General features: G+C 42.9%; 1 protein-coding gene across 1 annotated transcript in view; it reads right to left on the reverse strand.

Annotated features, from left to right (window-relative positions):
- LOC111228765 (ephrin type-B receptor 1) overlaps positions 1–26340 on the reverse strand; it is a 173119-nt gene that overhangs the window by 84094 nt on the left and 62685 nt on the right. The window contains exons 2-3 of the mRNA XM_022754790.1: positions 21996–22060; positions 4591–5272 (exon numbers count right to left, since the gene is read on the reverse strand). Of these exons, the coding sequence (XP_022610511.1) occupies positions 4591–5272; positions 21996–22060 (747 nt within the window). The remainder of the gene's footprint in view (positions 1–4590; positions 5273–21995; positions 22061–26340) is intronic.

The raw sequence follows: 26340 nt of genomic DNA on the forward strand, positions 1-26340 counted from the left end.
AAAAAAAAAAAAAAAGAAGAGAGAAGCAATAAGCTTTGGGCATGGTTAAGCTATTACAAAAGAAGACAAAATGTAATAGAGGGTCTCATAAAATGAGACTGCTAGCTTTATCGACTTCAGGCAGGCATTTATCAGCTCAAAGACAACTTTGTTCCTCAAAGGAAACAGTGTTAACAGCAAAATGATGAACAGGAAGTCCAAAGTTTTGAGTCACTCTTCATAGTATGTTATTTAGCCCTGTTTACTCTGAAGCAGTTTAGGGCACATCATTCACTTTTAAGAGTTTACACATCAGAATAATTAGCTTACCACAGAGTTTTAATCACTTTATATATGGGAATACAAGAAACATTAAAATGATCAATGGTTATATCAGATTATTTAGAAACAAAGAGATGGATGTGAAGGAAACCTAATCAAGGTGATTCTATCAATCACTCAGCTGGAGACCACTACAGCAGCCATGAGAGGGTTCAGTAAAACCGTCAAATCAGTCTTTCTTAGACACTTGAGCTGAGCAGGACACACACACAAGACAAGCCTTGCGCTGGTGGAGGTAGTGGGGTGCTATTTGGAGTGTCTCCGCTCGATTTAACAGGGAGGTGATAAAATATTTAGCAGATTGCTTACATAGCCAAGGGGGAGAGAGAGGGAGAAGGAGAGAAAGAGGGGGGGGGGGGGGGGGGAAGATGGGGATGCGTGGGGGAACCCAAATGGCTTGTGTGGGAGCTGGGAGCTTGCGGTAATCGAGGATGGCAATTGCTGGCACCATCGCTACAGAGCACAACAACTCTACATGGTCTCTCTGCCCAAGTGACAGCAGGCCACACACACGCGCGTGCGCGCGCGCACACACACCATGCTACATGTCACTAATTAAAACATATAGATTAGAGAAAGTACAATTAGGTACAGTGGGTGGGGGGCTCAAGCACACACACACACACACACACACACACACACACACAAAAACACACACAAAAACACACACACAACAAATAAAGACGTTTGAACACATTAACACACACACACACTCAGTTGCAATTAAGCTTATCTTTGCTGTCATATTAAATGACACACAAATTAAACAAGTCAAAAATGATTAATTTGTCACCCATGTCACCTCTCACAGCGTCTGCTTTTCACTACGCAACGATAAACATATTCAAAACTACAGATTTGATTAGCACAGATGTGTGACTGACCCAGCAAATGCATGTTTCGTTATGTCAAGTGAAAGAACTGACACTGTCACAAACAGGAGCAGGCAGAATTAATGCATTTCTGCTTTTTATTAGCTGTCAAGCCCGTTAAGTAGATGTTAATGTAAAATGTTTATGTTCTCACCGACAATGAATAAATGCAGCGACTGGACAATTTTCACATCTTAGGTAACAAGACGACTGTTCAATAGTCAAACAATTGCTCCTATTCTATATTTTCCATAAAATTCTGACTATTTTGTAAGACAATCTCAGATGGCTGAGCATAGCTCAAAACAGAAGCGACAGCTTCTCATTTTTTGATTTCCCACTGTGCTTTCAAGCACCACAGTGCGTTCCTTCTCCTATGTAATACCTTCCCTTCTCATGTTGCTCCCGATGAGGGGAATTATTTCAGCATGAAACTGCATGCTCTCATATTCTTTTTGTTCCTGTTCCTGTTACTTCATCTCTAATGGGCAATTACTTCAGACCCAATGCTGAGGCCATGTTATTGCACCAACCTCCAATTGATTGGTTGCCCATAGTACTTAGCTTCCACAAGCACTTTAAGGTTAGATTTCCCTGTTTAAATAATGGATTACAAGCCCATGAAAAGGGACTGCGTGGAAAATAAAAGGTTGAGATTGCTCTAATTGGAGGGGCCTCTCTGTGGAGATGAGAGGGGAACAGATTCCATACGAGTCTCCAGAGAGTAAGCTAGTTATGAGAGCTAGAAATCTGTTTCTCTCTTGTCTCTGTCTCTCTAACTCTCCATGCATGCAGTCTTGTACACGAGTGTGTGTGCGTTTGTCCTGAGGCTTAAGGTCAACCGACACAACATTTTACAGGTTTCTACGACTTTCTACCGCACGTACACGCTAACAACTCCCTCCCTCTACAGGCTGCTTTTCATACTTCCCATAATGCTACAATTCCACCAGAGAAAGAGATGTCAAACTTAACACAGCAGGAAGCCTACTTGCTGAGGGTACTTAGTGAAGGAAGTCAGGGGGATTGTGGGAATTAGCAGAAATATACGTCTCCTCCTCTGTTCAAAGAGTCTTTGTAGAGCAGTATCTACCGGGGGACTGTGTATGTGTATGTGCCCACGTGTACTTGTGGTGTTTACAGCAGCGCCAATGCCCCCCACTAACACAAGTCTCAACAAGCCTCCTACCAACACTCAGGGATACCTTGGCTCCAATTACCGTGCTGTGAGTGTGTGTATAAGGTTGAGGACAAAAAGAAGACATGAATCGGCATCAGGTTTACAGGACAGTGACGTTATTCATCGATTAAAGGCTGCGGGTCTGTCCGCATTTGAGGACAGGCAAGGTTCATTTATGGTTCATTCCTGTGTGAATTTCAAAACTTCAAAAGACATATCTAACATATCTTAAGTAAGATACAGCCACAAAGTGTAATTTACTGTGTAAACATTATGATGTCACAGGGAAGGTCGACCTTTGACTATTTGGATATAAAATGTCACTTCACTTCATCATTTTATCTTATTGGACATTTGTGTCATAATTAGCGTATGAATTCTTGAGTTATAGCCGTGTTTGACGTGTTTTGTGAGGTCACAGTGACCCTGACCCTTTGACTGCCAAAAACGAATCTGTTCATCCTTCAGTTCAAGTGAACATTTTTACCAAATTTGAAGAAATGACATAAAAGGTATTACAAAGAAAACAAAGGATAAAGGAGCGATCTAAATGGAAAATCTTCATGGTAATAAATGAGAGTGGTTTTATTGCATTAGAGTTCCTTCTAATAATGAGAAAACATAGAAAATCATCCAAGTTCTAATCATTTTGAACTGAAACAAACTGTACCTACCATAAGATACTGCGCTTAAATCAGTAAGTTGTGCAAAAAACACATATGATTATCTGATGTATAAATGGCAGCAAAAGCAAGGAACAAAGTCACAGATTTATTCAAGACAAGCTGGTGAAACCAACCAGGGAAATGGAAATCTAACTGTAGTCAAATTAGTCAGCTGGTTGTTTGAGTTGTAAGTGCTTTGTATTTCTGTCCTTGTGGAATCTCTTTTAGTTCAAAATGCTGTCAAATACTCAGCTGATTTTTTTCCAACAGTTTGAAACTTTCTATTAGACATAATGATGCTGAGCTTGTTTAGAATATCACACCACTCGTGTTCCTGTGGAAAGTGAGTTAAAATAAAGACTCTCAGCAGGCAAACAACAGATTGATATTTACAAATCATTAGTTTGGACACAATGCGCTGAAAACTTTTTTTCTGTAGGTATCGAAGTTCCTTTTAAAATATGTAAATGAAATGTACCTCGCACTGAAACAAAAGAAAATAATGATAGAAACAAAGTAGGAATGAAATGACCTGTGAACAATGTAAACTGCAGTTGTGATGAGATGACAAAAATTAGCAGAAATGAAAACTTTCAGTGAGGAAAGCATCCAACTTCTGCCTCGTCATTTGCATTTCAAAGTCATTCCACCTCAGCCAAGGACTGCGTTGGTGTGTGGGTGTGTGTTTGTTTGGGTGTGTATTTAAGTGTGTGGGTGTGTTTTGCGTAGGATATAGAGCAATGCCAGAAGGATACAGTAGACACAGTCGCACACAGTGTGCTTTGTAGATATGTGGCACCCTCATATCTGTTTATTGATCAGAGCAGATGTGCGTCAATCAATCTTATCTGGGCTCCACACACTCTCCGGCTAACCTCCTGAGGTAGGCCAACCAATACTGCGCCACACTGAGAGCCCCAAGCCACTTGTATTATCATCAGACACCTTGAGCAAATTTTCTCCCTCTTTGTGTATAAGTTTGCGAGTGTAGAATAGCAGGGTGCAGGGCGTAAAGGTGCATTAGAGGACGGACAGGAAGAGAGAAAATGTGACAGCAGAAAAGCCAGATTAACCTCATCTTTATGTGCGTGTTATTCCTCAGAACTTAAGTCTTCCACACATCACACTGAGACAGAATCAAACCTCTTGCCATCTGTAAAGTACGCTGCACAGAAGGCTGGCATTCGCTACAGATTAAGAATCAATGCTAATGTGCCTTTCAAGCGCGCCGGAGGTGGATGTGATCAAGGAGGGAGTACAGCACATCATGCTCAGCAAAACGCATGAAACACAATCAATTCTGCCCTTCCAATGATGCAGAAAATCTGTGATCCAACGTATGCTGATGCCCTGTTATATGTGAGCCTGAAATAGAACAAATCTGTCGTCTGCTTACAAAGAAGTGATTTGTTCTATTGCGAGGAGTCCATCATCTCAAAAGAGAGTGAAGGATGAAAAGCCAGTCGGATGCTTGCAACCATCAGAGGTGACACGCTTAAATTGCAATGATAGGACGTTTGTGACAAATGAATCTATTCTTCTCATTACTTACCTCGACATACGTTGCCGTTGTCAGGTTCAAATCCAGCCTTACACGTGCAGCTGCCGATAGGAACCATCCACTCTCCATCTCCGTTGCAGTAGAGCTTTATAGGAACATCTACTTCCTCTGAGTTGGGGATGCAGATCCCTCTTGCGATGACCAGGGAGGTGCTTTCAGCCCCTGTCATCGTCTCTGGAAAGATTGCAAAGTTCTGGACCACACTTGGGCACTTCTTATAAAAGACCCTGACTGACAGCAGAGACATGCAGGCACCATAGTCCTGAAAGGCCAGGTAGAAGCCATTTTTAGACAGTGGGCCGAAGCTCCGCACCTCTGTGTTGACCTTCATCAGGCGTCCGCCAAAATCCACCTGTGAGAAGCTTTCATCTGCAGCAATGGTGTCCACCTTGAGGTAAGGGGCCTCCATCCAGAAGGCGGAGCCTTTGGTGGCTATGACTGCGTCAGTTTCGTAGTAGTAGAGATTAAACGTCTCCTTGCAGGAGCCGGGGACGTTGGGGATGGAGCTGCAGTCACGCACGGTGAATCGAATTTCCACATAGATGCGCTGTGCTCCACGCCGATCAATGAAGGTGGTGAGGAGCCAGTTGTTTTGACTGGACTCGAAGACATTACACACCTGGTAGGTCCTGATGGTGTTGAGGTTCTCGTCATAGCCACTCACCTCCTCCCACTACAGAGAGAGAAAGAGAGAGAGGGAGAGAAGAGTACACACAGTTGATTAGTAATCATCAATGATGAGGCCGTGGTTGTTTCTCATTTTTTGATAGAGAATGCTAATATTGGCTGAGCCACAGAGTTTTTGTACACACATCAGTAATCTCCCTAAGGCACCAAATGTGAGCCTTCTTCCTGGATTAACAGAAAGGAATCAGCCTATCAAGCTGTGGGGCTTATTCATCCATTGAAAACACACAAATGTCCCCTTTTCTGAATCATAAACTATTTCTTAAGTGCAGCAACAGCAAAAACACCACTTTGCTGTCTTGTTCTCTAAATATGCTCAACAGCTGTAGTATGTGTACTACCATTGTATAAGCACAAACCCAGTAATTACTTGGGATGTGCTGCTATTTGCCATCTATGCCGAGCGTGGCTGGGCACTGAGTTGGCGCATTACAAAATATGGTGTGTAACAAATTCAAGATTATGCACTATTGAATTACAATTAGACAGACGGCAACTACTACATGGCAGCTACAAGCCAGTCTGATGGAAAGGCATTTGCATGCACACTGAACTGAAATACACTGCAGGCTTTTTTTTTTTTTTTTGCAGGTGTGACCCGCAAAATATGTTGGATGAGCATCAGAAGCCCCTTGAGGTATTAACTCAGTGTGCCAAATCATGATGAAAATGTGCCATTAACATTTGGCTGGCATCACTGAGAATCAGGAAGAGGAATCACTGAAATAAAAAGAGGCTTGCCTAGAAGCTTGCTTTCAGATGAAAATTTTCAGATGAGAAAACTGTCCAGCTGGGCAAAAGCTGGTCAAGCTTAAAAATGTTAGAGACACACAGTCTACTGACATTCTTAACACAATGTTTTAATTGGTAAAGCTATACACACAGCAGCAGGGCGGACAGGAAAAAAAAAAAAAAAAAAAACATAAGGGCTGCGTGCATTGCGACAGCCACATAAAAGGCCCACTGACTTGAAATGAATATTTTGTGGAGGAGAGACGGTGATTTGACACAGTTTCAAACAGAATTCTTTCTTCTCTGATCACTTCCACTGTCTGTAATAACACCATTCTTTATACTCCTATTTGAACCAACAGCTTGCCCCCACACCTCCCTTCCTCGAATGATCCAAACAGCTGTGGGCGAGGACAAGCTAATGAGGTCCATAGTGTTGTGAGTGGGCTCCCAGTCAGTTCATGTTTCTTGTGTGCATATATCTCCTGGTGCTTCCTCCTTCCTCTGACCTTTTAACGCCCGAGCTGCTCAATCAGGCCTAATGGAGAGTAGAAGACATCAAGTCTCCATACACAGCCCCAACAACCTCTCCAAAGATGGAAAACATACACAATTCTTATTAAATGAGTCCATAAAATGATGCGAGGTGAGCTTTACATGATACATTGCCACTGACTGTGGGGGTTCGAAATATGAACAAAAACAGTGTCGATGATGAAATTATTTGGCCCAAGGAGTACATGGAAGCATCTGGAGAAAAACAAGGTTTGGGTCAGATGGGGGCAAGGAGAGGAAGGGAGGGAGAAGACACGTGGAGAACAGTGACACTGCTGACGTGATAAACGAGTTTACAGAAATCTGAGGTGCAAATTAAAGCCTTTTTTCACCACTGCTCCCTCTGTGCCCACTCTGCCCTGCCCCCCCCCCCACTCCTCTCTTTCCCTCCCGCTCTCTTCTCCCGTCTCTGCTCTGTAATGACCATTCATCAGCATTACAGGAACCTGTCCCTTTCAGCACTGCCTGTTCATTAATACAGCCAGCCCTAGGCTCCTCTGCACCCGTCTGCTCCAGTCTAGGAGGGGGTCCTCACCGCCCCTCGTCTAGCCAAATGACCACCATCCTTCACGCCAGAGAGAGGCCCGAGGCGTCTCCAATAATGCCCGTCTGAAATCTGTCCAGAAATTCATTGGCTCATATAATAATGAACTACAATTTCTTTTATTTATTTATTTATTTATTTATTTATTTATTTATTATTTCCTCCCCCTATTCAGTGACACCATTGTGTCAAAGACAAACAAAACTATTACAGGTGCATCAGTTACTTAGCACAAATCAAACTTTGCAACACAATGTCATCTTATCTTTTCGGTTCTTTGTTTTCATCTGCTGTTTATGTTTGTGTGTGTGTGTGTGTGTGTGTGTGTGTGTGTGTGTGTGTGTGTGTGTGTGTGTGTGTGTGTGTGTGTGTCTGAGAATGTGCTGTTTATAATTTGATGGTTTACCGACCACATATTGATTTGCTGGCTGTTGTTTTGCTACTGAAGAGCTGGAGGCTACACACCACATTTCTGATTCTGCAGGTCCAAAACATTTGATTACTCTCTCGTTATTAACATTGGTACTTTCTTTAGCATCTTCATCATTTACACTGTCCTCATGACAACATTGAAATGCATGCCATACGTGCATTTAAGAAGCAAGGACAGTTTTTGTAAGCAGCACATGCCCTACAGTCAGATCAATACTCTGCCGAGGTTTCCTATTTCTATTTCTATGCTCTTTCCCAGACCTTCTACATCATTTAAATCAAATCTATCTCCGGCACACCGTGACATCTCTCTGACCTTGCCTGAGAAGAGAGAAAAGTGAAGGCATCATCACCTGTCACCTCGCTGATAATGGAATTCCCTGGTCCCTGCATCCATTTCCTCTTCAAGGATTTGTGTATAAAATAACACTGTTAGTCCTGCGCTGTGTATATTTAGTCAATGCATTACGGACCTAAGTGCAGATGTACTGCATGTTGCTGGCATGTATCATTCATATCTGCTCATGGTGAACAAGGTGTGGGGGAGAGACAGGAGCGTGATTATCTTTATGTCCCCTAGTGCATTTCCTCCTTTGTACCATGCTGCCACATGTTCAGGTGATAAGAGATAATGCTCTCTTTGTGTCAGACAGGTGAGAAACCACGGAGCAGCAGGATGTGGATTACATCTTAATAAAATGAAAGTTATGGTAAAAACAAAGACCAGCAAAGGGCTTTAACATGGAGTGTGTATAAGACTGGCCAGCATCACCTAGGAGAGTTTTTTTTTTTTTTTTACGTCTCTATAAAGTCAGCTCCCTCTCAGTTAGCTTTACTGTAAACATTCCTGCATCAGCGTATCTATAATTTATCATTACCAATATCACTGAACACAAACTTTCCTGCTGATGAAACACCAGACAAATATTGAGAGCCTCTTTACACAGCACTCATTTTAACGCCAACCAAATGTACCCGTTGGCTCCACTCTAAAAGCTTTGCTTTTGCCAGTAATATAGGAGACACTCTAACCCTGCCCCTGATTGTCAAGTGTGGTCATTGTGTGTGTCATTATGGCTGCTCTGTTTTATGGGCACTAGCGAGGAGATGGAGGGGCTATGGATTCACAGCGTGCTTAATGTTTGTGTTAATGACCAGTCACAGCTAGCTGAGCTAGAGAAGAGAGGGCGGAGGAAAGAGAGAGAGACAGAGTGATGGATAAAAGAAAAATACAGGAGTGGAGAGGAATCAAGGAGAAGGGGAGGCGGTAATATATTCAGGCTGATGTTCCCCTTCCCACAGCCTCAGTTCGCTGCCATCAACCATCGATACTCTGCCCTCATAAAGGCCATTCATCACATTGATCTCCTGCCATTACCTTCAAAGGCTAAAATAACACAGAGCAGCTCAGATGGTCACAGTCTCGCTCTAGAGGACTACAGCATCCAACAGTGAGCTGGGGGACAAGCAGAGCCCCAGTCTCAGAGCTGAGAGGGCTAACTTATCGGAGCATGGATGTATCACCTGTGGACACTAGGAGAAATGGGCTGGACTAATGAGTCATTTGGAGCAGGCATGGCGGGAGCACGACAGGAGCTACCGTACACATGCTGCAGGATTCCAGTCAGGCTTGACACTGACATAAAAAAAGGAATAGAGAATAAATCCAGTTCAAAAATAGTAAAAAAAAAAAAAAAAGAAAAAAAAAAAGAAAAAGTTAGCCCTTCTCCACCACAGGAACCTTTTAGCAGCTCAGGAGCTTTCTTGCTTTCCAACCGTACTTCCTATCCCCCCTGGGTGCTGTACTGTCTGATGGTCAAGCACCTATCGGGGCAAATTTTGCCAAGCTGACCATTGCTGATTGGCCAGTTATACTCAAAACTGCTACAACTTGTTCACAGCAGTCATCCACACTGTAATCAGCAGTGGCTGCCAGTGGTATCAATATTATGAATAGAAATGACAATTTCTTGAAATATTTATTTACCTTTAAACAAGCTTTAGTAGACCAATAATAATAAAGAGCATGTTAATTGTGAGCAACAGAGCCAGTCAAACAAAATTCTTTTTTTCCACTGTTTCAGAGCTGTTTAGAGTTTGGCTCTTTGGCCCTTTGGGCGTTCAGTCTCTCCCTCTACCTCTGCAGGTTTTCTTTCTTATATCCTTTTAAAGAGTTGCACAGCAGTAGATAACAAAGAACAACAATGACTCTGTGTCATTGCTCTGTCACATGAAAAAAAAAAAAAATTCTCCAGAAAAGCTGTGGCTTTCTGTTATGGGTACTGTACAATTTACATAATCTACAGATCTACAAAAAAAAAGGACCTTCATTGTCTGAGTTTTGTTCCTGAGGCTATTTGGTGGAAGGGGCCAATGGCTGCCATGAAATAAAATACAGGGATAAAATATGAGAAACACAACTTCTTTCTTAAAGAGGACCTATTATGGCCATTTTAAGTGTTAATCATTTCATTCTTGGTGTCGACTAAAAAAGATTCACATGCTTTAATGTTCTGAAAAGACACTAGTTTTCTTCTGCTGTATATTCTATACTGTACACTCTTCACCCTCTGTCTGAAACGCTCTGTTAGAGCTCAGGGCTCTTTAAGGCCCCCCTCCTCCCTCTGGAGCTGGAGGCCAGTGTGCTCTGATTGGTGAACTTGCCGGCAACTACCATGGCAACGACACGTTCTGTACCTCTTGTGTAAACAAACTTTGGGTGAATATTTTTATAAGAAATCCTTTAGATTTTTTTATGCGTGGACACTTCCGGACTAAAGGAATATAAATAATGGAGGAACAGACAGACGGTTGACAGGTAGGGAGTCTCCCCCGCTTCACCTCCTGCTGGTTTACAATGCCGGTAAATTTGAATGAATTTAACATTAGTGGGCATAGTTACTGAAAAATGAACTCAGTGGTTAAACTGTGGATAATTTATCGGAGTTAACGAGGTACAGCATGTCAAGAATGACAAACGTTTAAGCATTGATATTTTCTCTATGCTGCTTCTTACTAACATGATCAGGTCGCGATAAGGCGGTTAACATCCACAATAACAATGCAGACTGACAGGCTGTGAGACTTAGTCCCCTGTTCGGCCACATCAAGTGGGAATTACAATAATAACTGTTGTCCTCCTTGATGTGCGGGCTCACACTATAATGTTTGGAGCAGTGGAGAACCGTGGAAAAAAAAATAGATTTCTGCACGAAATTAAGAACGCTGTCTTTTCGGCATGGCTACAAAACTAATGAAAACGCTTCACCATAAGTAGTTATGTGCTGTGCCTCAGGTGGGGGCGTGCCAAGAGAAGTATTGACGTCAATAGGACCAGGAAGTAATGTCTGCACTAACGAGGCGTTTCACACAAAGGAGAACATTGGGTTTTTACCCTGTAAGATTTACTCCCTTTGGTGAAAACTTTGATCCTTGTGACTCTGGAGACCATTTACATGCACAAAAACCTATATTACACACTATAAGTAAGGAGAAACTAAGAAGAGCATAATAGGTCCCCTTTAATGTACTGTAACTCTATCCTCAATCATACACACCAGTCAAAACACTTGGTCGTGGTTGTGGCTCGGACTTAAATACACACATAAAGACGAGTCTTGATTACTTTTAGCTCATCATTCAACCTCAGTCCATTCACACAAGAAGGAGACTTGAATAGAGAAGCATCCCTTGGGCTGATCTTTAACCTCCAGTCTGCTGTCTGATCCTCTCTGGAGTCACACTCGCAAACTGCTTTTCAAATCCATCAGCACCAGTTAATACAGCTACATGCTCAGACATACTGAGCACAGATGGATGATGAGCAGCTCCGAGCATTTCCACATTTAAAGCTCCTCAGCCCAGAAAGGTCTACAAAATGCCACTGCAAATAGTAGAAGAGCGCCTGGCAAGTGTTTCCTGAATGGCTGTCAAAACTCCCAACGCTCAATCGGATGATGGGCTTTTTACAGCAGGACCCAAGGCAAGAGATGCATTTAATAGCAGACAGCAATGGCTGACTTTGTCCCCAACTATGATCTGCCGATGCAGTTTACAACCATCTTTTTTTTTTTTTTGTGCCCTTTTAATTTAAAGCACTCGACTTTGAGCTTGCCCTTCAAAGGAATGTAGTCGGTACGAGAAGTTGCTTCATATTTTTTGTTGTGTTCCCCAAAGAATTCTGGGACTGGATTCGTGTTTATATAGTATTTCCGCCAACAAGCATGGCTAGGGTGTTCTGTTTACCTCTGTAAACCCAAGAGGAATGGCTGGCACATATGTGAGCACTTTCTACCAAAGAGTTGTCTGTTCATCTATCATTGCAGGACTAAAACATGTGGGTGGAGGCAAGGAGGAGATTGCTTTTCATACTACAGGCTTGGGATGGACATTTCAGTAATGAGCCTATTTGTTATTCATGCCAACACAACATTGTACTGAGGCAGGAAAAGTATACCTTTTTTTTTTTTAATAATTGGGCATGAATAAATAAGCATTTAAAGAGCTGTCTTTTGATAAAAAAAAAAAGAGAGAACAAAAGAAAAGGAATGGCAGACATGCAGGTGAAATTCACATTGACAGATTTTTGCAAAGGCCAAGGTCTCAGAAGGACAGTGGATTATAGCTGGACATGAAAAGCTGAGATAGGGATTGAACTCTTTATGCCCCTGCTGAAAGATGCTCTTCTCATTTTGCAAAGCTCACCGCTGACTGTAATCACAAGCCAGATAGCTTTTTCTTTCCAAAAGGCTGCTTTGGATCCCTCTGACTTAATGAGGATATTTGCATTTCAACCTCTGGGTCTGTTCCTTGAAGTCAATAGAACGGACACGTCATGTAAAGCAACAGTTGGTTCGCTTTGGTAACAATAACTGCAGCTACATTAACTCGCATTCCCGCACAAATGTGTTTGAGACACATGCTCACGGTCTCTTGTAAATTCAAATATTCTGAAAGCTACGCCTCATCTCCTACCTCTCTCTCTCTCTCTCGCTCTCTCTCTCCGACACACACACACACATACACACAACCAGACTGCAACCTCTAAAATATGCAGCGGCATGATTGCTATTATCATTTCTGATCAGCTGTGTTATTGAATGAGGGCTGCTGTCAGACCAGTTGCATGGGAATGATTATTTTGCGGGGCATCTGAGGCCTAGTTCCGCCTGGCTGAATGTGATGGATGGGGAGGAAATGGTGATGTCTGAAACACTCCCATTCCTGCCAGATCCCAGCCACTCTATAATTACAGTCACACAGTTTGACTGGGCCGGGACAGAACTCGGTCCGTCTGCATCCGAATGCGACTCACTGAAGATCTGCTTCCCTGACCACGCCCACGCCCAGGTCAATACAGTTACTGAACTGAGGGGTTAAACGAGTGAGTTCATGCTGGTGTTGCTGAGTATAAAGAAAAACTATCCAAGGCTTTTTCTTTTTTTTTTTCTCCTGTTTTGTTGCCATTATGGCAAACTTTTATCTGAATGTATGTTTATACTGTCTGAGAATTATGCTGTGTTGACACATTATTGGCAATTTGGTCTCATTACATGCTCCCTTTGATGCCTTTTTTTTTTTCTTGGATCCTGAAAGCGATGCACATAATTCAAGCGAACAATCCACCCAGGCGTCTCACTCTCCCACTCCTCCGTCCAACTTCGGTAATATCATTATTAACACTCTATTTTCTAATTACACGCTGCTTGCTGCTAGTAAACACAACCCTCCTAGATATTGTAGGTGTTACTAAATGCAGCCTGTACTGTTTACACTGAGAACAGTGTGCGAGCTGAAAATGAACATGAATGGGTTTCTTTTTCCACCAAAGAGTAAAATTGCAACATTAGCTGCAGGCAATTTATCCACATCATTCCTACAGATTTCAGAAAGAGATCTTATTATTAAGACAAGCATAAAATTCACAAAAAAAGCTGGTGGGTGGTGGAGCAGTTACGGGGTTGCTTGGCATGGGAAAACAAACAAGTAAGTCGTACAGTAGTCAATGTTTTAAATACAAAAGAATGTGTATTGGATGACTGATAAACGCATTTTATTATATTTACCATTGAGAAATATTGTAACTTGTGCTTGAATAATGGTTACCATGTTGTAATGATAATTATCATGATCTGCAGTCCTGATGATTATTTGTTCATTTATTCTGCTCTACATGGTATATCTCGTGGCTATAGTAGTAATTCCAAATGCCGGTAGTCTCCAGTTATTAATTTGGACTGGCATAGTAAAAAAAAAATAGTCATTTGTGCAGGTCTGTGTGGAGCTGATGGAAGAATTTTTTAATATTTACTCGATTAAAGTCTTTATGAATGAATGAGCACGCCTAAAAGTAAATCAGTGAAAGGTTTGGCAAACTTCATTAAGTCAAGTAAAGGACAAAAACAAGGTTAATGTAATTGTGTTGAAACACAGAACTGTTTCCTGAAGACTTTTATCTCACGGAAAACCTGGTAACACCCACTCAGGCACCTTCAGAGAAACCAAGCAGCTGACACTACCTCAGCAGGGCCCTCAGTTACCAGTAGCAACATTACTTTGAGTCACCCTGCGCAAAAGGCTAAAGCCGCGTGTTCAGTTGATATCTGACAGCCTCTGCAACCTTATGGATCTATTGTGGAGGATGATAGGGAGGAAGACTAAATGATTCACCATCACTGCATATATATACTGAAGTTGGAGGTGTGCCCTCGTGCCCCGGCAGGTATGTAAAGAGAAGAAAAATGAGAAGCTGAACAGTGGAAGGAGAGGGGCGAGAGAGAGAGAGAGAAAAATCCAGAGAGACAGCGGACAGAACGTAACCATTAAGAGCTTAATTTATTTAAAGCAGACAGGAGGTATAAAAATGTTGAACAGAAATGGAACGTGATAACAAGGGGTAAAGGGAGCGAGTGAAATACTAAAAAGGAGCGAAAGAGTGAAAGCTGTCACCCTGCAGGCTCCCTGGCCCCCTATGGCCCAAGGCGAGGCCATTTAGGGACGAACCACAAAGAGCATGTCAGCAGGGGACAGGAGAATGGCAGGGTATCAAGGCTTTTGGGTGCAAAGGGGGCCCCTGCCTGTCACTGGTATGTGTGCGTGTGTGCGTGCGCGTGTATACAAACTCCGCAAAGCATGACACCTGACAGCCCTATCCTCCAGACACAAAGACACAGAGGGGGAGGGGAGGTGGGGTTGGTTAGGTGACGATGGAGCGAAAAGGGAGTCTGAGCTCTGAGGCAGACAAGCTGGAGTAAAGAAAACCAGGGGGGGAAAAAAGACATCGAAACTCGAAGTCAGTGTGGGTTACAAGAAAAAAAAAAAAAAAAAAAAAAATGGAGGGGAAGGGAAAAAAAACATCGAAACTCGAAGTCAGTGGGGGTTAAAAAAAAAAAAAAAAAAAAAAAAAGATGGAGGGGAAGAATAGAGGGATTTACTGCTATTTCTGCTAGCTCTGTAGGACTGCTGAAATAGCAGGTACTGCAGGTACTGGGAGAGACACACAATAACTCCCACACACTTAAGTCAGATGCAGCCTCCAGCCACTTCTTCGTACTCCTCCAAATTCATACCAAATTAATGATAGATTCATTTCTCCTTTCTTTTTTCTTTTTTTTTTTGCCCTGGTTCTATCCTGTATTCTTTGATGAAAATTGTCCTTGGTTTCTCATACATCCAAGAGAATTTTTACATGTGAACTATTGAAGGGAAATTCACAAGAAGGAAATCAATAATTGAGGTAGCCACATGTTCTTTCATTTCAAAGGGGAAAACAGAGAAAAGGTTAAAAACAAACAAACAAACAAAAAAAAGTTTAAAAAAAAGTTGGGAAAAGTGGAACAAAATTTCAAAGCAGCCTGATTTAGCTTGTTCCTGTATTCTGCACATCCTTTAATATTCTGCTCCGTCTGTAACCACATGTGGATGCTGCGTTCTTGGCCACGTCTCCTTTGCAAATGAGATTTGGAATGTAAATGAAATCTTACCTGCAAACAAACGTTTAGAACTAAAACATGCTATGGTGAGCGGTTTCCACAGAAAGCACAGTCTAACAAAACAGACACACAAACAGACACCCAAAACACACTCAGACAAGAAGCCAAGGATTGCGTTGTGATCTAAGTGATCGCATTACCATTCTAGTCATCATGCCGTTCTGAGCTCTGTGTCTGAGCTCAGAACAAATTCAGCTGTCTGCCTACACACCTAAATCACACTCAGTAACCTTGAAGGTAAAATGAAACAGGTCTCCCACCGGTATGACAATGTCTAATATGTTTGTATGTGTACTTGAATTTGAGCAAACGTGCGCATGCATTCCACTTTATCTTTCTTCCCATAACTCATTCGTGAAGAGTTTATTAGGAGTTATATGTGCGACCATGTGCACGTGTTCCATCAGTTTGTGTGTGTGTGTGTGCGCACTCTTCTCACCTGGCCGCTGAAGCGCAGCCAGCATGACTCACAGCTGTTTCTCTCCTCTCATTCCATTTCAGCTGAGACTCTGCCAGTTCAGAGTTCGCGCACACACACACACACACTCTCTCATCACTCCTTCTCACTCATCCTGTCTTTTTTTCCTCTCCATCTCTCTCTCCGACTCTTATTATCCATTTTCAATCAACCCTTTTTCTCCTTCCTCGCCACCTTTTGCTCTTTTTCACCTTTCTCATTTTACTTTTTCCTCCCGTGTTCCCTTACGCCCGTTGAGTCGCTGCCTGCCTGCTTGTCTGTCTGTCCGTCAGGGTATGAATAATTGAGATATATTGAGTCTGGTCAGCAGATGGTGAGATGGCCGTTATGGATCTATCTGTGCTCTTTAGGAATCGCTGAGTGTACGCTGACACCTGTCCAGTAAAGGCCCACAGGAGCTTTGCTGGAGCAGCAGGGGGGGGAAAGGAGGCTAGTGCACGCCCCGAAACCCCTCTCCTCTAACAGCACCTGCAGTCGCGCACACTCCCATATGCAGGTGCAGATATGCAACAGTGCACTCAGCCACTTCAATTTATGCCTGAGCACACACAAGCCCGCATGTGAAAATACAAGCGAGTGTAAATACAAACAAACATGTCAGGGTGAGATCCATCCTGTCTCCATCCTTTTTTTTTTTTTTTTATGCACCTGCAACAAAAGAACAGAGGGATTTCTCCAAAAATCTCCTCTTTATCTTTCAGCTCCCGTCTCACTCACCACACCTCTTCCGTCCGTGGCGTCCCCCAGCATTTATCCTCCACACCCCCCCTCTCTGCTCACTCGGCCCACTCTTTATCCCCTTTCTCCCCCAAGCCCCTTACAACCGCACCAACCTGCCCGGTTTCTCCACGCTTGACAGCACCCACAGCCTCCGTCAGCGCAGCCACCGCCACCCAGCTGACCCCCAATAACCCCCACAACACCCCCAACCCCACCCCCAAGGCCCTCACCCCCAAAGCCTGAACTCTGTCTGTGACCTCCCAGAGTCACATGAGTTAACCCAAGCTCTCGTCCACACGCACATCCACAGCTGAATGTTTCTGGGCTACAGGGCTGCCTTTTTTTTTTTTTTTTTGCCACACACAATTGATCTTTTAAACTCTCTCCCTCCGGTTTCTCCTAATCCCTCGCCGCCCCCCTTCCTGATCCTGCAACCCCTTCAAGCCCCTCCACCATCACGACCACATTTCTCTTCCCCGCTCCTCTCATCTCTCGCTCTCGTCCCCTTCCTGTCTCCCTCACTCCACACTCTCTTCCTAATCCCATCCGCCCCCTCCCCGAATGAAAGCTTTTTTTCTTATTTTTTTCTGGTTCCCCTTTTATCTAATTCATTCAAGAATGATGCAGAAAAAATGAAGATAAAGAAACTCCTGTTTCTTTTCTGTAAAGGCTCAGAACTCTTTAATGTGTGTGTCCACTAAGAACCCTTTTCAGACTGCCAGCATCTTTATTGATTTACTTATTCTATTTTTATCTTTTACAAATGATTTGATTACCAACCATTTTTTCTTATGAGAAAACAGGTAATGCGTATATGCAAGTCGATTCAAGGAAGGAAGATAGCCGGCTAACTTTTCGCTGCACGGTTGGAGATACGCTTTCATCCTCCAAGGGCTGCGATTAGAAGCAAGAAAGTGGATTGTTTGGGTCCCAGCTGTCAGGCCGGCATTTTCACCGTTACTCTCGGCGCCTAATGTTACAGATATAGGCTCATGCAAGCTCTGAAGCTAGGCTGGCGAGGTCAGTGTTCTCCCTTTGTTAGCTAGAAATAAGTTACTCTTTTAAGAAAAGCCCACGACGACGGCTCCCCAGTATGTGGTCTCGCTTGTGGATCAAACTTTTGTTTTTATTGCTGTAGATTGCTTCAGTGCTGTGCATTAAGGAGAAGCAAGTTATACGCTCACCATTTTGTAAGTTGAGGTTCACCAGTGTTTTGTTTTTGGGGGAAGTTTGCCCTGATGTCTAGCGAGCTTGGCAAGATAATGTCAGTGGGGGGAGCTGTTTGGCCAAGAGGTGCCGGAAGCCACCGAGCAGGGAAGCCAGGCAAATCAAACAGCGAGAAAGCGGTCTGACCACCGCCGCTTGGCTCCCACACAGCCGGCACCTCAGACGCAGAGGGGTCTGGGGTCTGGTTGTTGCCTCCCCCAGGGGCCCACAGGGTCATGGGGGCGTGGGGGGGTGGGGGGGAGTCAAGCCCTGAGGGCCCCTGGGGCTGGCTGGCGGACGTTTCTTCCAGCAGCACCTCAGCTGCTGGGAAAGCTGCATCACAGACCCTTGGGTGATGGCCACGCTTTCCCAATCTTCACTTCTAACGCCGGCCCCTGTTTTCAGTGGGATCAGACCGACTACAGTCAGCGATCCCACAAAGTCTCAGGCACTCAGGTAGGAAATATCCACCATCCGGGTTGCCATCCAAGAAATAGATCTTCAGACATGATGATGTTTCAAATCACTTGCGGTTTTCAATACTATTTAAGTTAATGTGTATTGTGGGGAATCAGCATTTTTCAACTGTTAACGCTGGATGAACTTTCAGTTTTTTCTTATCATGAACTTGCGGGTTTTGTTTCTACACAAAACAAAGTTCACTGTTAAAAACTACATTATGCAATGGCGGAACTTTTTAGTTGCCAACCAGTGGATTTAATCTTTTGATTACAAGGATGAGCAGCTTCGGTGCCAGTCTTATTTTTTTCCACTCCACTTCCTGCTTCCACAGTGTTACTTTCCATGTTTGGAATTTTTTTTTTTTTTTTTTTTTTTTTGTCATGCATGTAAAAAACCGTTTGGAAACCCTGTTTAGTATACACATGACCATGACATTGTTTTTTCACCAGCATAAATCTAATTGTGTTAACTGATTTTCTTTTCATCGCTTAACCTGATAAAGATTTATCAGGTTTATTAAGAAGATTTCACATCGCTGAAAGACAAGAACAATCACATTATTTATAAGTGCATACAAATGTAGTTTAGTGAGGCCAGTGTGTGTGTGTGTGTGTGTGTGTGTGTGTGTATGTGTGTGTGTGTGTGTGTAAGAAAGGACTGACTGAAGGATAAGGATAGAGGTGATGCAGAAACTGAGAAAAAATGATGAGAGAGTAAAAGTCCACAGAGGGAAAGCAGGGATATATCCAACTGAAATGAAACAATAGAAAATAGCTGCAGCAGAAACAGATTATGAAAGCATATTGTGCTATTGTTTGCTGTACACATCTGTTTGCCTTCTGAGCTCGCTTTCTCTCGAGCAGATGCTAATAAAGAGTGTGCATTCACATACTGCTGCTCCATTATACATTCATGTGGCCAACCCTGATATGTCCTCATGTTTACACCGGTGGAACTAATGACACCGCTTCTGCAATCCTTCAGAATTAACCCTTCAGGTCAGCCAAACACACACACACACACACACACACACACACACACACACACACACACACACACACACACACACACACAAAACACACGACACTTACACCGCAGGTATATACACTCCTTACGAACTCTTGAAGGAGGAGTTAGGAAAGGAAACTAATGAGATGTATCAAATAGCGCAGGTACAGCACTAGTGTGTGCGTCTTTTCTGCCGTTGTTGTGTGCGTGTGTTCAAGAGGCAGTTATCAGGTTCACAAAGTGAAGCAATTTGACCAGTTAGCCACTGATTATACACACACAAATCACTATTAAAATCTGCATGTGTAGTCATACATGTCAAAGTGCCCTCTACACATATAGGCTACAGAGGGATTGGTTCTACGATTGATTCTTTTTGAGTTTACCTTCCATTTAGCTTGTAAATGATGTAAAACATGTTCATTATGCTCATGTTGAATGTCTCGGGTTTATTTATTAAATACTGGATTTCCAAATCAACTGCACTGTACACAGATAAATTGGTGCACCTGCAGCCCTCAGTGATTGACCAGGTTTGACATAATTATATCTTTTGCTCTCGCACAACAGAAATCAATTTTTTTTTTTTTTTAAATGCTCAATTTAGTGTGCATGTGATTTTTTTTTGGCTTGTGTGAGACAATGTGTGTGTGTGTGTGTGTGCGAGTGTGCGTTTCGGCCAAAATTGAGCTGTATCTCTCTCACTCCACCACTAAGGTCAAGGCAGCTGTGTAGAAGGGTGAGTTACACCAGCGAGCGGCATGAGTGTATTCTCCCTACAGCAGGTCTGCCTGAACCGCTACAACAGTAGTAGCTTAGAAAACTATGCTCAACACAGACAAGAGGCTCTGTGTGCCTGGAGGCTTGCTGAACTGAGCAGCCTTCGATGGAAACAGCACATTAGATGTCTCTACTCAGTAAGTGTCTTACTGGATATTTCCTCTACACAGAGAAAAAAAGAGAAAAAGGGGCAATGTGAGGCTGAGCCATGCAAATAAAATCCTGTTTATCTTTGCATATTAGGCAAGTGTGATGAAATATTGTCATTTGTTTACCCAACTCATCCTTAAAAAAAACATTATATGTCACAGCATTGAGGGTGAAAGGACTATGTGTAAGATCGTCCCAAAAGAAGAATCAGAATCTCCAGATTTGGTGCAGAAACTGAAGTTGTGCAGCAAAGTGTGTAATGCCAAAACTAGAAAATAATTGGCAGGCCTCTATATAATTAATTAGCTAAAATGTAACAAGTCCTGCAACCTCGCTAATGCTTAAGTTTTGAATTTTTAAATGAAAATATATAAATGTATATATCATTTACAGATCATACATAGCAGAAACATATACCTATATACCATTTGCAACAGAAACCATTTCTGCTGTTTTAATTATTTTTGGCTTTTTTGCAACATAATCACTTTCTCATTTCAGGTTTTTGGACAAAATGACCAATGTTTTCCAGTGAAGACAGTATTGTCTTATGTATTTACTCCAGTTAAATCCACATGTAAGGAAAACAGCTTGTAGCCATTACATTTGATGCAAAAAGATGCACCTTCACTCATGTTATATATATATTTTTATACTGCATTTCAAGGTTCACTGTTATTTATAACAGCAATACAAGATGATACCAAGCAAGGTCCAAGCTTGGGATCCTGTTAAAATGACTGTGCACTCCATATTCCAGGTTGTTTTACTTAGTACTAAAAAAAAACTGGGCTGCTGTCCCACTCTCCAGTTGTTCAAACAGAGCCAAAGCTCTGTTCAAGAGCAGTAAAGGCTCCCTTTACACGTGTGTAAAATGCCTCATAAAGACCCAAAGACCCAGAAAATGCAGGAAACAGTCATTGTCTACCCTGAATGGCTCCTACCAGACCCAATGCTATCAGGGTTGGGCTATGGAGCTTTTCATTGAATTATTGAATTACAGCACCGAGAACAAGGTCTTAAAATTCTCTTTAGGTCCATTAATGTAATAGTGCAATCATACTTCTGATACTGTGAAGAAAAAAAAAAAAAAAGAAAAAAAAAAGAAGAAAAAACACTGTTCCCATTCTGATGACTCGGCACTTTATTCCATTTCCACTTCCTTTCATGTGCATGAAACTAGCTGAAAGTTGAAAATAGTTCCCTTAAAATCTGAAAAAAGCCCTGAGCGTTTCCATCCTCTTAGCTCCTCCTCCCCCATTTCACCCTAATACCTCCACTTCCCTGCATAAATGTATCATTACAGTATTATTATGGCCATGGTATCCCCCGAGCTTCCATTTACAGGGACTTAGGTACTGTGTTCTGGGGCTTACGTGGACCCATTATATCATTAAGTCATTATGAGCCGGGACAGAGAGAAAATAATACCCATAATAGGAGCTACATTGGGCACTACTTAAATCTATACTCCCGTCCTGCGTGCCTTCCTGCCTAGTTATCTGTCTGGCTGTAGATCTGTACGTGCACTGTGTTTCATGATACGCATCATCCTACCAAGCCATCTTCCTCCCAACAGAGACAGTTTGAAGACAAACTTCTGAAACTGTTTTTACTCAGTACGTGCGAGTGTTGGCAATGACCGACTTACCCCGGAATTAGGATATGCTGTCCAGCCCAGTTCAGCTGTGGCCACCCGAGTGTCCATCACGGTCTCTGCAGCAAAGAGAGAAAAAGAGGTAGAGAAAGGAAAAGACAGTGGTTAGCCTCAAAGGAAGCTATTTTGAGCATTATTCCACAGAGCTGAACCGCATTCAAGCCCCAGTGATCACTTGACACTATCATCGAATAACAGAAAGGAGACGAATCCCTCACTGCGTTTCATCCATCTCTGCTAGACTTCTGTTAAGACAAGAGACATGGAAACAAAGCCTTGGCACTGGAAGGAATGTCTGAGAGCCTCTGTCATGCTGTTAAACGCTGAGCTTTGTATTGTGTTCTCCCTGTGTGAGCATGAAACTACAGTATGCGCATCCTGCCTTTGTTTGTGTGCATGTATTTGCACGATATGTAGTCATTTGTGTGAAAAGTGAGTGGATATTTTTGTGTCTGTTTGTGCGCACATGAGAAACGCTGTACGGGCTTGCGTGCGTTTGTGTGCGAGTGCCGAACTGTGTCACATTGTTTAACCGAAGAAAGTGGCAGCACAAAATGCAGAGGGAGCCCTTCCAAGGCTAAGCCATTCCACATTATTTACTCCAAGTGGGGGCATTCTCTGAAAACTATATGGCCTCCGCTCCTCTCCACATTTATGAAAATACATATATTTCCAAGACATTGTAACTTCCTGAGGATTTGCACAAAATCTCAAGATGCGCCTTAGATGACTATATGGTACACAGGTTACAAACAATGTTGAGCCAAGAGAAAGTTACAACGTTAAACAGGCAATTCTGCCATTGAGAGGAAAAGATTTGATTCTATCTGTCTCACTTTGGACTTGCACTAACTGAGCTGTCATATCTGGCACCATATCTATGAAATATAAGAACACAAAGATTACCCATTCTCTCTCGCTCTCTCCCCCCCTCTAACTAAACCTCAGTGACACACCGTAGACAAATAAGTCTGGCAGCTCACCCAAGAAGTTTGTCATCCCTGTTCTGATTTATATCTGCCTGGTTGGTACACTGGAATCTGGAAACTTGATATAGCTCCAGGAAAGGAGAGAGAAGTATGGCAGTTATCACAGACCACTGGTCTCTCCTGCGCCTCTCTCTCTCTCCCTCCCACCCACACACGCGGATTTACAGAGTGATAAACTGGCTGACATGTTGGCCTTAGCAGTGTAATGATAGATTCATAATTTCACCTGTAACAAACAGCTCATTCTCTGGTGTATTGAAAGCGAACCAGGGCTTATTTTGCTTTCTGATGTCCCCCTGCCACAACACGCCCGTGGTTGTGTTTGTTGTGACCAAAAAAGATTTTTATAAAAATGGGAGACAGAATAGAAGGGTATGGTGTGTCTGGGTGATGACCTGTATTAGATAAGCAGGGTGTGTGGGAATTATCAGAGGAACTGCAGCTGCTGTGTCTATGGCTTTGGACATCATCCACCATCAAAAGCAAACGGTAGAGACGCCCACATGGGTTGTTGATGAGGGAGAAATCTCGCAACGCTGTCCTCGTTCAAGGAATGGTTTCAGCCCCCAGCACCCTCCCTTTACCTGCTCCTTCACGCACCCGCAGCTGTCGCTTATTTTGAATCTCGCTGAACTCGCAGTGATTTAGAAATCATTCCAAATGATGGAGCACTCGAAGCCCGTCATCGGCAGTTCAAGTGGTCTTGGTGAAAAAAAAAAAAAAAAAAAAAAACAAGTACACTGAGGATGAGTGACAAGCTGCTGGTAGGAAGGAAAGAGGCCTTTCATTCTCTGTCTCCACTTACAGGGAGAAACTGTCCTCAGACATGAAACCAATTAGCCTAGGTAATTCAGCTTCATGCTCAAGCACTCACACATATACACGTTAAGACACGCACACAACATGGACACATGCTGCACACGCACACACATGCACATTCTCATTCACCAGCCAACTCAGAGAGCAATTTTCTGTGTACACCTACAGTGACAGCCTTGTTCACACCCGGCTTCCATCAGAGTATTTCAATTTCCCTAAGATCAGCCTTGCCTTGTCTAGTTTCCACAGCCAGCCAGCCAGCCAGCTCCAGCCAGCCAGCCAGCCTGCCTGCCTGCCTGCCTGCCTGCCTGCCTGCCTGCGCGACTTGCTGTCAGCTGGGGAGATAGGAGCATGAAACAGCCCTCAGCACCAGCCAGCGTTGTGGGGACTGCCAACCCTTTCTCAGGGGAAATCACAAAAGCTTCAGTCAAATCACACAGGCACTTGGTAGGCCATTTTCCATTTCCTGTTAAAAGGAAGGGGGGGGGCACAAGATGGTGAGGACAGGAGACAAAAAAAGGTCAAAAGACCCATGGGATGAGCTGGGTCATGTGGCCTAATGTCTACCATTAGCAAAATATCAGAGTAGCAGATGAGTAAATGGAGTATGCTAAGTGGTTATTAGCAACGGGGTGGGGCACACACAGCCTTCATGCCATACCTCACACACCTGTCCACTGGCACTGGGGATTTGGAAAATGTCCCTTGTGTGTGCCTGTGTGTGAGTTTTAAATGAGCTGTTATGTGGTCTACTCATCATCGTAAGTGGATTTGAAGAGTTTCACTTTAAAAATGCACTACCCACATTAATTATAAAAGCAGACTCTTTTAAAATTACAAGAGGCACATTTTGGTTTGTTGAAAATCTAAGTCATCCTATGACCTAAGCTCACAAAACCATCTGGTTTCAGGGGAGTAAATCATCTACAATCATCTATATGTTTTCTTAAAAAAAAAGAAGAAAAAGTAAACAAATGGCTGGTGGTTCATTTTATATATATATATATATATAAATATATATATAAAAATAATGGGATTAAATATTTCTCTGTTTAATGATAATTCCACAGATTCATACACATGATAATTAGCTTTGACAAAAAAAAAAAAAAAAAAAAAAAAAAAAAGGTTGTAACTGTAAATTTTCATTTCAAGCAGCTGCAGCTTGGACACTTATTTCCAGTAGTTTAACACGGGGTTACTCCTCATCTTAAGACCATAAAACCCTCGTAAAAACAATTAGTCCTCCTTTTCCCTGGCTCCCTAAATCTGATTGCAGTTAAGTCTGACCACACGTCCTATTACCCCCTCTCTCTTTCAGTTTTCAACAAGTCTTTTGGAAGACAAAGAAAGACAACAGCTAGCTGTAGTCACCTCATGTTTGGAGGGTAGCCCAGAGTGTTTTCTCCTGAATTCATATTCTGCAATGTCAGCTCCACCTGCAAGCTCCAATAAATTAAACACAGCCAGGTTCAGAAGCGGTTCAGTCTGTGGGAAAATTATTAACATGGAGAGCTTAATGTTGACTATGTAACCATGGCTCATAAATCTATTGGAAAACAATAGCTTGTAGGTGTCAGGGTAGCCTGCCTTAAATGGATTCAAAGAGCCGCAAGGCCGGAGGATGTATTGTGACTACATCGTAGAATATTAGTTACTCTAAATCATACAGCGGATGTTGGTTAGCTCATTGTGCAAGGCTCAGTCAAGCTGATACAGTGCCAGTGTACTTTTCAAAACCCAGAAGTCTTAAGCCGAGCCAAAACCAAGGCTCAACCGAGGGGCCCTACAGCTTCCAATCCCAGAAAGCACAGCTCCTTCTCATTAGCAGCAAGTGATCGATCAATACCAAATGGTAGGCTGTTTCCACAGATAGAGAGGGAGGGAGAGAAATGAAAGAGCGAGAGAGACTGCATTAAACATTGATGGGGCCCTGCGTTACAGATCGATAAGGCAGCCCCTCTTCACACAATTACACGTCAGCAAGCAGTCGCATGATACATCACATACACACGCATGATTACATCTCGCCAGCACTTGGGCAAAAGATAGAAAGAGAGTTCAGAGGAGAGAGAACAGCAGGGATGGATTGTCTATTGTGTCCACCTTCTTTGAGCCTTTATGTAGGACTTTAATTCTGCAGTTTGCATGTCAGAATGGCAACATGTCTGTGTAATTTACCCCTTTGTGGCCATGTCTGTATGATTGTTTGGCTGCTGGTCGATAGAACATGTGCTGAAGCGCCTCTCTGAAGCTCCCTGGCTCCTTAGTCAATACGGCTGACAATTCTCCACGGATTTTCCTTCCCATCCCATAACACAACACATCTTTTCCATTCATCTATCCTTTAACCCTCCCTTGTCTGTGTCCCCCTCTTCAAGGATGCTGGTGCACTTTGTAATTCAATGAGACAATCAAGTCCAGATGCTGGATGCTGGGCTGAGAGGACCTTCTCTTTGTGATCGTAGCAACAAAACTGAAATAAGATCCGAGGGCCTTGAACGACATTATTTAAGAGGGGTTTATCTTTT

This window comes from Seriola dumerili, unplaced genomic scaffold (assembly GCF_002260705.1).
Source record: "Seriola dumerili isolate Sdu_G_001 unplaced genomic scaffold, Sdu_1.0 BDQW01000226.1, whole genome shotgun sequence".
NCBI classification, from domain to species: Eukaryota; Metazoa; Chordata; class Actinopteri; order Carangiformes; family Carangidae; genus Seriola; species Seriola dumerili.